This window comes from Panonychus citri, unplaced genomic scaffold (genome assembly GCF_014898815.1).
Source record: "Panonychus citri isolate SS breed McGregor unplaced genomic scaffold, ASM1489881v1 Contig00011, whole genome shotgun sequence".
Lineage (NCBI taxonomy): Eukaryota > Metazoa > Arthropoda > Arachnida > Trombidiformes > Tetranychidae > Panonychus > Panonychus citri.
In genome coordinates this window covers 1,695,218-1,712,019 of record NW_026515416.1, presented here as the reverse complement: position 1 = coordinate 1,712,019, position 16,802 = coordinate 1,695,218, and the positions used below count along the sequence as shown (strand labels likewise).

The 16,802-nt window shown below is 30.0% G+C and overlaps 2 protein-coding genes across 2 annotated transcripts; one reads left to right on the top strand and one right to left on the bottom strand.

The window, feature by feature from the left end:
• The first annotated feature begins 21 nt into the window (after window positions 1-21).
• Window positions 22-4,490, top strand: LOC128389949 (proton-coupled zinc antiporter SLC30A1-like). Its single transcript, XM_053349612.1, has 4 exons — window positions 22-444; window positions 541-775; window positions 876-1,058; window positions 3,040-4,490. Exons 1-4 carry the CDS (start codon window positions 265-267, stop codon window positions 3,684-3,686), a joined length of 1,245 nt encoding a protein of 414 aa, XP_053205587.1. The 5' UTR covers window positions 22-264; the 3' UTR covers window positions 3,687-4,490.
• A 729-nt stretch (window positions 4,491-5,219) lies between these two features.
• On the bottom strand, window positions 5,220-15,899 carry LOC128389863 (atrophin-1-like). Its single transcript, XM_053349505.1, is given in 4 exon segments — window positions 5,220-7,711; window positions 7,714-8,583; window positions 9,972-10,061; window positions 14,179-15,899. Coding segments are annotated over 4 exon segments (4,374 nt in total). The 5' UTR covers window positions 15,494-15,899; the 3' UTR covers window positions 5,220-5,612.
• Window positions 15,900-16,802: the final 903 nt, after the last annotated feature.

The following is a 16,802-nucleotide window of genomic DNA, read 5'->3' as shown; positions in this document are numbered from 1 at the left end:
TTTATTTTAGTCTTTTTGTTAACTTGTCAACATTTCTCTATGTTGAGACTCTTGAAAGAGTCTTTTTGACTTATTAGTTAATCTTTGTAACTAACAAGTTAATTTTTCTTTTCTTTTTTTATTTTTTATTATTTTATGTTATTTTATTCTATTCTCTTTATTCTTGTTCTGTTTTCTTCTTTTTAATGTTTGTTTCTTCTTCTATCTAATTGTTTGATTGTTCGCATTCTTCTCAACAATTGCAGTTATAATAATAGTGAAACAATGAATTCATTAATGATGTGGAAGACAATCTCATTCTTCTTAATCACAATCTTATTTAGTTTACTGTTTTTAACTGAGCTTATCATGAATCAAATCACTCATTCTCTGGTCATTTTATCCGATTGTTATTTTAATATGTTCATCTTCATGACACTTTTATTAACTCTAATGAGTAACAGGGTAAGTTAATTTATTCTTCTGTTCAATTTTCTATTCTTTTCTCGCCATTTAGCATGATTGATTGTTCTTCTTTTTTTTTGCTTTTTTTCTCTTTAGATTTCTAATTCAGTCAGTTTAAGGGCTACATTTGGTTGGGCTCGTATTGAAATTCTTGGTGCCTTATTTAACATCATCTTCATCTTGGCTATGTGTTTTTCCGTCTTCGTTGAAGGAATCCTCAATCTGATCCATTCATCTCATCATGAATCTCAATCAACTAATCCTCTTTACCTGTTGATCCCTGGGATCAACAGTTTAGCCTTAAATTTGTTTAGATGTTTATTTTTCAATGGTAAGCAATCAATTTAAACACCAAAAGGGTATACACAGTGTTTAAACAAATCTTTTACATGTTTAATTATAAATAAATTGTTCTTTTCTCCCACTTACAGAATCATCTCGAACACAAAATGTACAATTAAGTATCCGTGGTGAAGAGGTTCAAGTCAATTGTATTGTAAATGGTGACTTTGAGATTGTCTCCCAAAAAATCACCGCCAACAAAACTGGTTCCAACGAGGACAAGGAGGAGGATGAAAAGGATAAACTACTAATTAATTCAAACAATCAATCTGGTAATTATTGTTAAGACAAAAACAATCAAAGATAATCCGTTAATCAGCAATCAATCAAATATTCACCACAGAAAAATCAAGTTTCCTTCGTGTTTATTTATAACCAATTGATTAGATTGTTAACCCTGTACGAAAATTTTGTTTTTTCTACTTGTTTACAGTTGATTAGTTTTAATTTTTCTCAAGAAACAGGATTAATTTCACCGATTAACTGTTAATTCCAATATGAAAAGAGAAGTTTATTACCTCTTGATATTATTCGAAATAATTAAGTTCCAACAATTTGAGTTTTTTTCCATTCCTAACAATCAATACAATCTCAAAACTAAACAACTAAATCTTTTTTGATATTCGTCATAAAAGTTTGAAATTGTCAATGGTTGATTAAGATAATCAGAATTATCCAATTGTTGATTCTTACGGTTAATTAGTGAGAAAAATTTAATTGCTTCAAAAATGCTTTGGTGATGATTAAATTATTTTTGGCAACTAATCAATTTAAACATTGTAACTTTTAACATAGAAACATTTTTTTACCATGAGAATTAATTACATTGATGATGATGATACCACAATTAGTGGTAACTTATTTTCTTTGATTAATCTTCATTCCAAATTGATTATCCCCTTAGTTACAATTTAACTTGAACGATTAACGTAAAGGTTTGTGATCTTGACAGGTTATTAATGATTATCTTACAATTAACGTCTACTCTCTTGACTTTTGATTACTACTTTACTCTAATCATTGGTAAAATTTACCGACAAATCAATGCTAAATTTCATGGTTAACTTAAAATCTAATTATAATCTGAATCAATTAATGTTAATCAAGGTCGATGGTCTTTACCATAAACAGCAAATCTAATCCTGAAATGAATTATTATTAATAACATTTTCTTAATTCTAATCATAGCAATATAATTTAATTATATTTGTCTAATTGATATTTTGTCTACTTTTAATCAACCTTGATTTCTTTATTAACCTACTTAACTTTGCTTTAATTACTGTTGTTTTATTAGCTTAATGATAGTAACAATCATTTTAATTCAGTAACAATTTAAACAGTACAATGAATTTACACAATAATACAATGTAATTGTATTAATTTCAATTCATTTAATGATTGGCAATTTACAGAAAAGTTGATTACTAAATCAAGATAATAGTAATTTATTCAATATTAAAAAGAAACAATTAAAGTGATTGTACCTTTAATATTATTCATTGTATTTACCTGATTCATGATACAAACAATTTAATTATTAACCATAATACTTGATCAAATCTGTCAATTAACAATCATCATTGACTATTTAACTCTTTGATATATTAATTTGATTGCCCTTGTCCTGATTTAATGATGTTACGATATATGTGAATTCAATTAAATTAGATATTGACATAACCTTACCGGTTATGATCAGGTAACAATTAAACTGATCATCATTTTAGTAAACATATCTAAATATAATATATGTCAATTATTGTATCAATTTATTAACAATTGCAATAACATTTAGTGATTCATGATTAAAATTGATTTGATTTGGTTAATGTACAGGAAATAGTTACAATTAACTAAATTAAAAAACGCAAGTTTTACCTATTGTTGTGATTGTGGTGATGATTTAATTTAATTAACTCACTTGCTTGTTATTATATTAACATCGAAAATAGTTGAGTTAATTTAAGGAGCAAAAAGTTAATTAGATCACAATAGTTAAAAATAAACCCAATGGTGTTAATAGTCTAAGTGATTTAAATTGTCTTTTAGGTCAATGATTCGAGTCTCATAAATTGTTGACAATATTTCCCAGTGAAAATTAACCTTTATTTTATATCAACGAACTCTTCAAATAGTTGATTAGACTTGATTGTATTGAAGATTATCAGGATTATCTATTGATTTATATTTACTTTTTTCTTAATTGTTGTCACTTATTTTTTATTTCTTATATTTTTCTTTCTACCACAGAGGAAACGATTGAGAAGAAGGAGAATTTCCTATGGAAGATAATTAAATCTATTGGAACTTCATTGCTTTTAATTGGAGCATCAATTAGCCTTTACTACCTCGATGGTGATACTTGTTCAATGATTGATTCGCTCACTGGACTTGCAGGAATTGTGATTATCCTCTCAATGATTTATCCTTCAATGAAAGAGTCTGGACTCATCTTATTACAAACTGTTCCCAAACACATAGAAGTTGATCAAGTTAAAGAAGCTCTTTGTCGCGAGTTTCCAACTATTATTGAGATTCACGATTTTCATGTTTGGTGTTTAACTCGTGATAAAATAATTGCTACATGTCACATATCTCTTCCTGCTTTAACCAGTAACTCGTATAACATTTTATCCAACCAGATATGTAAATTTTTAGCTCGTGAAGGAATCACTCTGGCAACAGTTCAACCAGAATTCCCGAAAGAATCACAAGTTGGTGGTTGTCTTTACATTTGTTCAAAAGATCGAGGAACTTGTAAGAGTAAAACTTGCTGTTCTACAGGGAATCAAGAAGATATTGTAGAAAAGAATATCGATAACCATGATAACCATTCACACCATCGTCATGTACACAATTGTCATAATGACGTTGAAACAGTTAATTCACTAGTCTAAGATTTCAAGAAATTCAACAATCAATCAGTAAACAATTTAATCCAACGATGTTCAAAGAGCTTAACAAGCGCATTGTGAAAACACTTAAAGAAATCCAAAGATAATCTGACTATAGACTATGGAAAATCCAGTAATTAGTTTTTAAAACGACAATTAACTATCGAAATCAACTAATCACAACCCTGGAATCAAATTGTTTTTTTTTTCAATTCTTCATTCCAATTTGCCTTTTTTTTGTTAAATCTAATTATGAATAACTGTCACTAATGCTCAAAGTCACAACAATCAACGGCAACTGTGATCCAATTTCACCGACAATCAAGTGCAATACAATTGATGTTATTGATTGTTAATTGTTGATCAATTAATTATGAAAAAGTACAAAATGATTGAGATTATTACTATTGGCCCCTTAAACAAAGTGAGATGACACCAACACCAACAACAACAACAATTAACAATCAATAACATCAACAGTAATACAAAACAAATGCTTAGCAATCAATTGTTTTATCATATCAATTATACCAATTAAGCTACTTTTACTTCATCTTTGATGAAAATCTTAATCAAATTATTTTTAATCCTGATTATTGTTAAAATAATTAACGAAAGATGCTTTTATCACCTTGATTATTATTATAGTTGTTATTTTAATTGATCAATTATATATCATCTAACCTTGTCTTTCAATTGTCACCAATGTTTTCATATGAATTACTAAATGTACAAAATAACAATTTGGAAACAATCAAATCAAATTATATTATTATTATTAAAAAAATGCCAATTTCACTTGAATAACTTGATTATCTTATCTATAGATTAAAGTTAATTAATCTGGTAATCAAATAAACATCTCAATATGATTAGTTCAATTGTAAACACTTGATTGAACTAATTTACTTAATACCAGATTAATTGATCTCCTTTAATTGTAACAACTTGAACGATTTGACGATTAATCAATTAACTGATTTCAATGGGTTGAGTGGAAATACTTAGATAATTGCAAATTGATTAAGGTAAACAATTGATAATTTTCCTAAATTAAATTATCTGGGAAATCAATTAATTGAAAGCTAATTGATCGTTGAGACTTGTCAGCTTAATTGTAAACACAATTGATTAACCTTCTAGATGACCTTGACCTGAAACATTTTCCGTGTCTCGTTGTTGATGAAAGCATCAGATTATCATCTCAATGATTAATTACAATGAGATTAAATTAATTACTCTCCAAAAGGATTAACAATCAACCAGATTTCCAACGATTAACTTGATACATTAATAAACAACTCGACTTGTCTAATGCTTCTTGTAAATAACAATTAATTGTAACAATCAAGGACTCGAATATCTGAATAAGTGATACAAAGTAATTAACAATTTACATTTAGTTTTATTTGAGAAGATATAACAATTAAGAGAGATTAAATTAACAATATAAAATCCTAATTCTCTTGATTAACTTTTGTTTCTTTTACCAATAAGAAAATAATTAAATCAAAGAAAATTTGAAACAAAAACATTTGATTCGATTGACAATTAACTTTTTAATTTAAGAATCACAATCAAGAGAAGTAAAAAAACCGAATTAATAATGAAAACTTAAATTATCAATTCTAGAATAACAGTTAATTAGCAATTAATAATTGGATGAATATGAATATCTTTCAATTGAAAGTAAATTGATTATTCTGATTGTCAGAATGATGAAAAGTGATGAAATTTACAGGTTTTTATGATGAGATGAGAAAAGTAATTGATTAATTGTTACAAATCAATTGATTGTTAACAAAGGGGAACAAAAATTCAAGTGAATTAATAAAGAATTAAAAAAAAATAGATTAATTGGAAACTTTATATTGGAAAAGTAAATGATCATCATGATGATGAATCTTTTTGATTTGTTGAACTTTTTGTTTAATCAGATTTACTTTTGTTTGATTTACTTTTTCTTGATTGTTTCTTAATTGTAGCAGTTAATGGAGTTGATGATTCCTCAGAATCGGGAGGAAGCAGAACAACAATTATGGGAACATCTTCAGCGGTTCCCGTTGTATTGGTCATCCGCTTCATCTGTTCAATTTTGGCCTGGACGGAGGCCAAACTATCGGTCATGGTGGTTATCTTGACATCGTTGCCAACTGATTTCTTAATTGTTGTCAATTTATCTCCATCAATCTCTTCATTAATAATTCCCCCATCGCCTTCACTATCAGTTAAATTATCTTCCTCATTGTTACCACCATCATCTTCATCACCCTGCTTGTTGACTGAATCATCGGTTCCCCTGATTGTTTTGGCTCCTTCCAGATCGTCATTCTCATAGTCTTCATTATCTTCCCGTTTAGTTGAGCTTGTTGAAGGTGAAGGAGTGACCGCCGACGATGACCCACTATCGTAGTCAACGTTATCCTCTTTCTTAACATCTTCGTCTTTCTTTTTATCCTCTTCTTTCTTGTCCTCCTCTTTTTTACCGTTACTCACCTGAGAATAACCATTCTGATAACCTGGTGAGTACGAATAATCATCGATGTACAACTTTTTCGCTTTCACTGCTTGACCAGTTTCATCTCTTTTCGTTTTCTTTTCGGACATTTCTTTTGTCTTCTCTTCCTGGTAATCGTAATCATCTTCCTTTTTCCCCGCTGGTTTACTGGTCGTCGTTGAGGTCGATTCTTTTTTCTTCTCATCTGATGTTGGTTTCATTTCGCTTTTTTTATTCGATTTTCCTGATTCTTCGTCCCCATAATCGTAATCATCTGATTTCTTTTTCTTCTCCATTTTCTTTTCCTTGTCATCTTCATCATCTTTCTTTTTATCCTTTGATTTGTCTTTACTCTCCTTCTTTTTACCGTTACCTTTACCGTTTTCATCGTAATCATCATATGAAAAATCTTCATCATCTTTCTTGTCCTTTTTGTCTTCCTTGTTTGGTTTCTTCTCTTTGTCATCTTCGATTTCATCTTTTTTCTCTTTCTTTTTCTTCTCATCTTCATCTTTCTTTTTCTCCTTTTCCTTTTCCTTTTCCTTCTCCTTATCATCATAATCGTAATCATCTCCATCCTTTTTGATTTCTTTTTCTTTTTTATCTTCTTTTTTATCCTTCTCTTTTTCCTTCTCCTTTTTGTCATTATCCTTTTTCTTCTCATCACCATCATAATCGTAATCATCTCCATCTTTTTTATCTTCCTTCTTCTTTTCCTTTTCCTTTTCTTTTTCTTTCTCCTTCTCCTTGTCTTTATCCTTGTCGCTCTTTTTATCGTCACCATAATCGTAATCACTTTCATCCGCATCTTTTTTATCTTCCTTTTTACTCTTCTCGGTGGTCGAATCTTGATAATCGTAATCATCTGTTACTGATGTCGTTCGACTTGATTCTGTGGTCACTGTGGCTCTTTCGGTTCTTCCGGGTGCTGGTGTTGTCGAAGTGGTTGATGTTGGATATGTTTGACCATAAGCACCACCATAACCACTATTATCTCCTGACCCATAGCCATAAGATTCAGTTCGATTGAGCCAAACTGGGTTGAGTTTAAGCTTGAAGAATGGATCTTTGTGTTTGTGCTTCTTTTCGGGGTGAGTTGCGTTGACACTGTGTAGACTTATCCTTGGACGAATGTCCAAAATGAGCTGAGGTTTATCATTTGTGGCTCGATTATATTTGACGATCTTTTTACCGAAAACTTCTTTCGGGTAACTGCCCCCGTATTTGGGTTTACTTTCGTATCCTGGTGATGGATGACCAGAATATCCCGGTCCGGGTGGTCCAGGAGGTGGAGGAGGATAAGGCACATGATGAGGTTGATAAGGAACAGAAGGAGGTGATGGTGGTGGTGGTGGTGGTTGATGGGGTGGACCATATCCTGTATATGATCTTCCACTTGGTGCAATCTCTTGACCATTACCTCCAACTGGGTAACTTGCACCATTTGCTGCGAGAGTGACCCTGTTTGTTGAATGGGGACTTCCCTCCGGTGGACCAGACCATTTACCGTTATTATTAATGGGCTGAAATGCTGTGAATAACCTGAAGCGGCTGCTTTGTATGGTGCTGAGTAACTATCACCACTTGATGATTTGTAACTTGATCCTGATGAATATTGATAATTATTTGCATATTTTTCAGTCTCATAATTGTTGTATGATTGATGATATGAGGGTGGAGGTGGAACTGGATGACCATTACCATGTCCAGGAGGAGGAACTGGATGACTTCCTGGTATTGGTGGTGGAGGATAATATGGATTGGGTGAACCATGAGGACCTGATGGTGGAGGTGGATATGGTCCATGTCCTGGATAAGGTGGTGGAGGAGGAGGATAAGGATGATGAGGATGTGGTGGATATGGATATGGACCAGGAGAGTGTGGAGAAGGTGGCGGTGGTTCAATGGGAACTTTATCTTTATTTTTATCCTCTTCCGATCCGTTGGTCTTTTTGGGAAAAGGTTCAGGTGGAAGGAAAATATCACTCATGTTATGATCTTCTTCAACTGGTTTTGGCTCAAGCGGATCTTTGGTTCCAGTGGTGATTTTTACTCTCGGAGCTGCATGAAGTTTCACCTTGAGAGGAGGTAATTTAAGGTTCGATTCAATGTAAGTCTTGGGGAAATGCGGCAACTTGAGCTTTATTCGGGGTCGAGGAGGTGGCTTGTAGTACGATTTACCGTATCCACTTCCATGGTAACTGGGATAAGATGATTCGGCGGCTGTTTTACCCGAACCATCAGCGTAATCATCTTGTCCCCCTCCACCTCCTCCGCCGATGGTTAACCCACCATTACCAAAGCTGATTGATGGAAGTCGAATACCTGATCCACCGCCGAATGAGATTCCTGGCCCTTCACTTCCTGCTTTATCTTCATCATGATGATTAGCAGAAGCAGCAGCTGATTGTTAAAAGAAAAGAGGAAAAACAAATTAATTAATACTCTCGACAATCTCATAAATCACTAATCTTAAATCAACTTAATCAAAGGTAAAAACATCATAATCCATTTACCCGACTAATCAAGAAAATCCAAATTTAACCAAGTAACCTAATTGTTTACACAATCAAAGCTGATTTAACTAATTTAAGAAGACTAAATCAATCGATTTACAATCCAATCATCGGTTGGATAACAATTACTCGTTGAACAATCATATAAATTGTGAAAAAAAAGATGATAATGAGAAATGAATGAATAAGCTTCTTAATCATAATTGGTAATTATTATGATAATCAACATGATGATATATTTAATTCAGTTGAATGATCATATCGAATCAGCTGAAGGGGAAAAAGCTAATAAAGTTTTAGTTGATTTCGTTACACTAATAATTTAGTAACAACAATCAAGAAAAAAAAAGTTTCAAGATTTCGTGTTGATATATTTTAATAACTTTTTTTTTTACAATCAACAACAATCAACAACAATGATAACAATCAATTGAAATGATATATGTGAATATTGAGAATACAATTAAGTTGGAAATTAATTTTCAATCACAATTAATTGTTCTTCCTCCATTTAAATGATCATCATGTTAACCTTTTGTTATCAATTATTTAAACTACACAACAATCAACCAACAATCAAATTGGTAAACATTTAGGTTAAGGGTAAAGAAACCTTAATTGTTGTTAACCAACAAAGATAACAGTTAATTTGGTTCATTGATTGAAATAACAAACATTGATTTTTAATCATAATTCAATACACTCACACATTATGTCTGATTGATTGTTGATTAGTTGTAATGATAATCAACACAATTTAATCACAATGAATTAAAACATTAACCAGGAAGAGCCTTAATACTGATTGTGATTAGAAATATGATTAAATTATTTTGCATCAATTAGATTGTTGGACAAACAATTTACTAACTTCCTTAAAGTTGATTAAATCTTAGAGTCATCATCATCATATCGTTAATCGTCAACCATTAATCGTTGATTGTGTTGATTCAATTGGATCACAATTTGTTTTAATCGTGTTAATTTACTTTGAATTGAAAGGAAATACTTGATTACATTATTATTATCAAGTTTGTTAGCTGATAAAAAGTAAAATTAACCCTCAGGCTATTAATTTGTTAGTCTCACTAAACTATTTTGGTTACTCGGTCAATCAAATGTAATCCAAGTTTCTCAACCATTTAAATCATGATTAGTTATTAGAAATTGATTTAAGATTGATCACTAATCATTTCCATTCTAATTGTAAATCTCATTTTTTTTTTAATATTCTTATTGAAATGATGATTAATCAATTCGATGACCAATACTTACATTGACCTCTCGATCTCCCTGAAGGTGATGACCCACCGCCACCTCCGCCTCCGAAGCTGATTGACACACCTCGACCTGAGGATCCTCGTCCTGTTATAAGGGGAATCAGAATTAAATTAGATTACAATTAAAGCTTTTGTCAATCATTTGATTGCAAGGAAAATGATGCTTTGAAAAGAGGAGAGAAATTAAAGTTTATAATTAACTAATTGTTCCGATTATTTCAAATCTGATATCAACTTGTTTCCATTTTCATGTCAATCATTGGGATTTTCATTGAAAATTGATTTGATTACAATTTTGATCAATATGTTTCTCATTTGAATGCAGTTTGTTAATCATCATCATCATTTACTAATCATCACAATTTAATCAGGTCAATATTAATCACGTTGTAATTATTTTATTGATCAGTTTAAGTCAATCAAATGTCTTTCATTGAAAAATGATTAATCTATTAATTCTTGACAATTAAGTGTATTAAAATATAACACATTAGACTAATTTTCAGTATTAATAGACAACAATTTAATCTGATTATATTGTAAACAATTAATTGATATAAATTTACAACAACAACAACAAAACTTTAACCCGAAAAACTTAAATCAAAAGAAACTAATAAATTATAATCAATTGATAAACTGGATTAAATTAATTTCTAAATTTTTTTTTCTTCATCTTTTTCTGACCTTATATGATAATACTGATAGTAAATCAACAGATTTAATCATCAAGTTTAATCAAGAATTAAATTTAATTATAAAAATAACTCGTAACAATTAAATGTGATGAGATGGGAAGGAAAAAAACATCCAAATGAATTTAATTGTTTCTGGTCAACGTTAATTGTAATTGTTGTTTTTTACCTTTTCATTCACAATTTATGCCCACACTAATCAATTTGGTAAGACAAAAGCACGATGATTAAAGAGTTAATTGTAAGTAATTATAATTAACAATTAACAATCCAATAATAGTGACCAGAAAAAAAAACTCGAAAAAAGTTAATTGAGAAAAAAAAAGTTTTGTTCTAATCATGATGATTAGGAACTTGACAATGAGCTGATGATTTGACAATATCAATAGCGAAATCAATTGAGCTTTAAATTGTTGATTGTTGTTTAATTGCTCAATGAGCCAGAAAAAAAGTTTAATTCATTTAATTTGATTAGTTAAAAAGTACGAAAAAAAATAATAATAAACGATATTAAGAAAAGCTTTCATCATGTCACAATTGGATCTTTAATTGTGTGTTGATTGTTATGATTACAATTGATTTTCACTTTTGATTTTGAACAATTAGATTAAAACAAACACATATTTCGTCATAATAGTTAACTAATTGTTGTAATAATCAGGAATTTTTTTTATATTCTTTTCTCTTTCTAAATTATTTTGCTTAATTACTTTTTTTTTAGAAAACTAATCCAATACTCTCAATGTCCATCTCCATTATCAAAGGTCAATTAACAATGTCTACCCTTTGATTGCAGACAGGTTAATTGTCACAATTTAAAGAGTAAGAAAAGTTAATCGTTTATAATAATCAGTTAATTGTATCTTGTTGTTGTTGTTTTTTGATCATTGCCACTTGTAACTGTTAAATTGTCTCCTTAATCATATGCAAATTTAAGTTGATGATTTAAAAAAAGGTAAGATGATGTTGAGCTTTCATTTATTTGATGATCTATCATAATAGTAACAATTTAAATGCTTTTTTTAGTAATTTAACAACAGTTAAGCTTATTAGAGGTAATCTCAATCTCTCCTATTAGCCAGCAGATTAAGTTTGCATCCTAATTAAAATGACAATCAAGTAACAATAAAACATTGGTGATTAAACAATTAGATGTTAATAATAAAGTAATCAACTTTTTCTGATGAAAGTAAAATTCATTCATTAAGAAGCAATTAATATTCATCATCATTAAAACTTTGATTCTTAAACAACTCCAACCTTTAAACAACAGGATGAGGTCAGTTTAATAAACACAATTAACTTAATCAGTAGAAGTAAAAAACAGCAATTTGATGATTGTTACGATGATGATGCAAATTATTATGATTTTTTTATCCTAAAAAAAAAGGATGAGGATGTAACTGTTTATATAAATTGTTCGGGTGACAAAGTGATGACCGTTAACATCCTCATCTTCATCCTCATCCTACAGGAAACCTCATCAACTGATTAGTGGTAATTCCTAATCTATTATTACAATTATGATTAACTAATTTTAAAATGGAAGAGAGAAAAAGTAGTAAATAGATTTTCATAAAGAAAACTAATCAGCTGATTGTTGGAAGTGATTAAAAGTGATTGACCTTAGATTTTTACCTTTGATACTTAAAAATGGATAACTTAATAAACCACAATGAAAGGCAATGAGAATGATTTACAGTTAATTGTTGATGATTATCAGTCTGTTAGAATGTAATTAGTGTAAATTGTTGTCAAGTCTAAGGTAATTAACATTGTCACAAGGAAAAAAAGAAGATGATTAAAGATAACGATTGTAACAATTAACTAAAATTAGATCAACCTGAAGATGCTTTTAGATTGAGATTAGATTCAAATGGATTTTGAGTTTGTTAGTTAATCTATTGTTATATTGTTAATGACAATTAGCTGATTGCTGGACTCACAATTTCATTCTAATTAGTAAATAATTTGGTATTTAAATTAAGATGAAGATGACAAGTCTAATATGGAAAAGGAAACAACAATTAATTTTTTACTTTCGAGTTAATTTAATAATAGTTGATTATTTTTCTATTCAGGTGATTACTGAAAATGTTATATTCTCATGAAACTAATCATTATCGTCGATTTCATGATTTACAATCAGAAAATTTAATCAACAGGTTAATCATCAGCAATTTATCCAACTATTGAATCATTATTGTTATCATTTAATTTGATTCTTTGTTTCCAGATTATTGATTGTTTATATTTTTGGGATTACAGGTAATTCATCATAATCATAATCCCATCTTAATCCATTGAACAATCAAAGTATCAACCTGCTGGGTGATTTAATCTACTCACAATTAAACTTAATTTGTTAACACTCTTTCCCAATTGAAAAGTTAATTTGAGTGACAATGAATTGTAAACACTAATTAATTAATTTTAATTGGTCATCATCATGATAATTGTTTACTTTTCTTAATTAGAGACTATTCAATTGTGTATAAAAACTTTAATCATAACAATATAACAAAAGGATTGGGTAATCAACGAAATAATTAAATGAAAGGTTGACAATCAAAAAGTGATCATCTGCTCAATCTAATTTAGTGAATGAATCTTTGAAATAATAACAAAAAAGGATGAAACATTCAAACAATTTACTGATGATTAAGTTAATCAAAATTGATCGATTATGATGAGGATGAAACAATATAAATGATACAAAACTTGATAAGAGGTTTGGACAATTAACCTAAATGATTAAAAAGCAAATGTTGACAATATTGATGATCTGAATGTTGATCAACACGAGCAACTGCTTAAAGGTATGAAGAGGAGGAAAGGTGAGAGTTAAGGTAAAACTGGTCCACCGTATACATAATAACTCGAGGATACTATTAATATAAAGATTTCACTCTCATCCTCATCCTCATCCTCATCTTCATCCTCATCTTCATCTTCATCATAATCGTTATCATGTCTGAAGTATATAAACTTACAGTTCTCAATTTTTATAAATATAAATATAACCTCAACCTTTAATATAATTTGTCTGATTAGTTTGCTGATTTAACGATTAGTTTATTTAGATATAATCACAATTTAATTAATGCTCTTAATCAAACTGACTTTGAATCAATTATAAGATAAATTGTTAACTTGATTGAGAAGTAATCGTTTTCTTTTTCTTTTTGATTGTTTTCAATTTACTTGAAACAATCAAGCTAATCAAAGTTTTTACCTTTGAAAATTTTTCCATAAATAAACAAATTAAATATCTAAAGAATATGATTAAACTGTAATTACAATTATATATAAATGTTAATTAACTTTCCATTTCAATTTAGAGGAAGGATATTAAATCAACAAGTCAAACAAACAAACAAGTGAAAGATTTAAAGTTGATTATGAAAGTTTTTAATCAACATGATCAACATTAATCGAATAGGTTGATTGTTGAATCTGAAACTCTGGATTATCTGAAATTTAGTTAATTACTACAATTAAACTTACCTAAATCAAGTGAAATACCTCGATTTGAACTTGCTGAAGGTAAACCACCAGCGATCGGTGCTGATGAGTAAGTTGATTTTTTCTTGATCGGTTTACTTGATTGTCCATTAGCCGCTGGACCGACACTTATTTGACCTTTTTTAAAGGTGATCTGTGCCTTACCGAATCTAATTGCTGTCCCACCACCCGGTGCACCTCCAATACTAATTGTAGGTCCCGATGATTGTTCAGAAGCCTCTGATTGTTGAGATTTACTTCGTTTACCAGGAGATACCATTGAAGGTGATCGTACGGTCATTGACGACGGATAACTGACCTTTGGTACTAAATTAGATCCCGATGAGGTTGATGCATAGCCAACCGAAGGGTAAGATTCAGCTGATGAATAAGTTTGACTTGGTTTAACTGCGACAAAATTGTTAGTCGATGACATTGGTTGGAAGGCACTGTTCATGTTAATTGTTGATGAACCAGTTGACAGAAATCCTTTATTATTACCGAAATTAAGATTACTGTTAATTGTTGAAGGAACATATTGATTTGGCATAGAACCTGTTGAGGATGAAGATGATGAAGAGGAAAATGAATCAAACGATATTGGTGCTGGAACTGATTCTTCAACCGTATAAGGTGTATAAGCGAATGCTGGGATTGATGATGATTCTGATGATGACAAGGAAGATCCTAATGAATTAACGAAAGGATTTGATTGATCAGAGGATGAAGATGATAAAATCGAAGAGGGAAAATAATTTCTCCATGAACCTCGATTACCACCACCACCGCCACCATTATTGCCACCAAGAGCTCTAGGAATTAATGAGCTTGGTATTAAAGATGAGAATAGTGATTTTAATCCAGTTGATGGAGATGAAGATGATGATGATGATGATGAGGGAGAGAAAGGTGAAGATAATGAAGGATAAGATGAGCTTCTCCTTTGAATTGTATGTAATGAAGATGATGATGATATTGGCAAGTTTAAAGGTGAAGATGATGAATAGGAAAACAATGGATTTAACCAATCGGTCCTTTGACCATTGGACACAATTGCAAGGCACAAAACAATTAACGTAATCATCATGATTGGTAATTTAATTGGATCACTTTTTATATTTCCATTTAATTTGTAGGATGATTTTTTAAACCACTTTGTATGTGAACTAATTAATAAATTGTCACTAGGATTGGGATGATCAGAAAGACTATTAAAACAAATTGAACTTACATTTGAAGATTTCAACTGATCATCAGGACGATTCCAATTGATTTGATTATCTTCAAATGATTTAATCTCCTTGAGTCTACTTTTCATGGTTAATTGGATGACCAATAAGAAAATTAAAAGGAGAGAGAGAGAGAGAGAGAGAATAAAATTAGAGAAAACAATTAATTAATAAAATAAAAAAGGATTGGTTAATTGATGGAAATTGAATCAATCATTGATCCATAACTAAGATCAAATCAAAGATTCATCATACGATTGATATTTAATCAACTTTATCATCTTTTGTTTATCATTATTAAAAAATTTTACGAATCTTAATCAGTTAGTTTGTCCATAACAATTAAACTCTAATGATTAATGAAAATGATCAACTGATCGTATTAGAAAAAAAGGTAAATTGAAGGTAAGAGTGTTTTTGGTAACCGAAAAAAAGGTTAATGGAAGAGAAAGAGAGCAGAATATGAATTGGAAGTTATCACGAGAGGAAAGAAGATGAAAGTGTGATGAGAATGATGAGGAGGAGGTAAGATGATAATAGTGAGGATGATGATAGAAAGGGAGGGAGAGAGAGAACGAGAGAGAGAGAGAGAGAGCGGGAGAGAGCGAAAGGTGAAGCCTCCTCGAGGGGAAAGAGTATAAGAAATGAGGCTGAGAAAAAAACGGCGACGAAAACTAGTCTACAACAATTTAGCTAAATTCTGATTGCAATCAATATTATTATTAATAAATTAACAATATCATTAAGAGAGTAAAATATTAAAGTTAATAATAATAAATTGTAACACAATTAAGACTTACTGTTAATCATTTGCACCTCCTTTGGATCAAGGTAAGATTATGATGGACGTTGTTGACCATCATTATTATTAATTGTTTGTTTGTTGATCAGCTGATTAAATTTATTGATCATCATTCAATTGTTTATTTAGATTTGATATTTTATGGAAAATGGTAAATATTGTTAATTGTGATACTAATTAACGTATTAATCATGTTAATTGAATGTAATACATCCTGATAATGCTAATACAGTTATTAAAGTGACTGATCAACTTTTACTCCTTAACAATTAACATTTTGTTATACGATTGAGTTGAATTTTCCCCAGGGAAAAGTTTAATTGCTACGATTTAACTGATTAACAGGTAGTGAAAGAGATTAACAATTGGTTAATATCTAAATCAATTGTGACAAAAAGTAATTGTGATCATTTTGTTTCATGTTTTGTTTTTGTTACATTTGAGATTAAACAGAAATTTGAATTTCTGATTATCGTTAATTAACTTGATTAACTTATTTGTTGCTTCCGTTAATCCTAAGGCTTAATTGTGACGCTGACGAAATTTTGATTAACCTTTGATGATGAGCAAAAATTAGGTGACAATTTAAAGTTCCA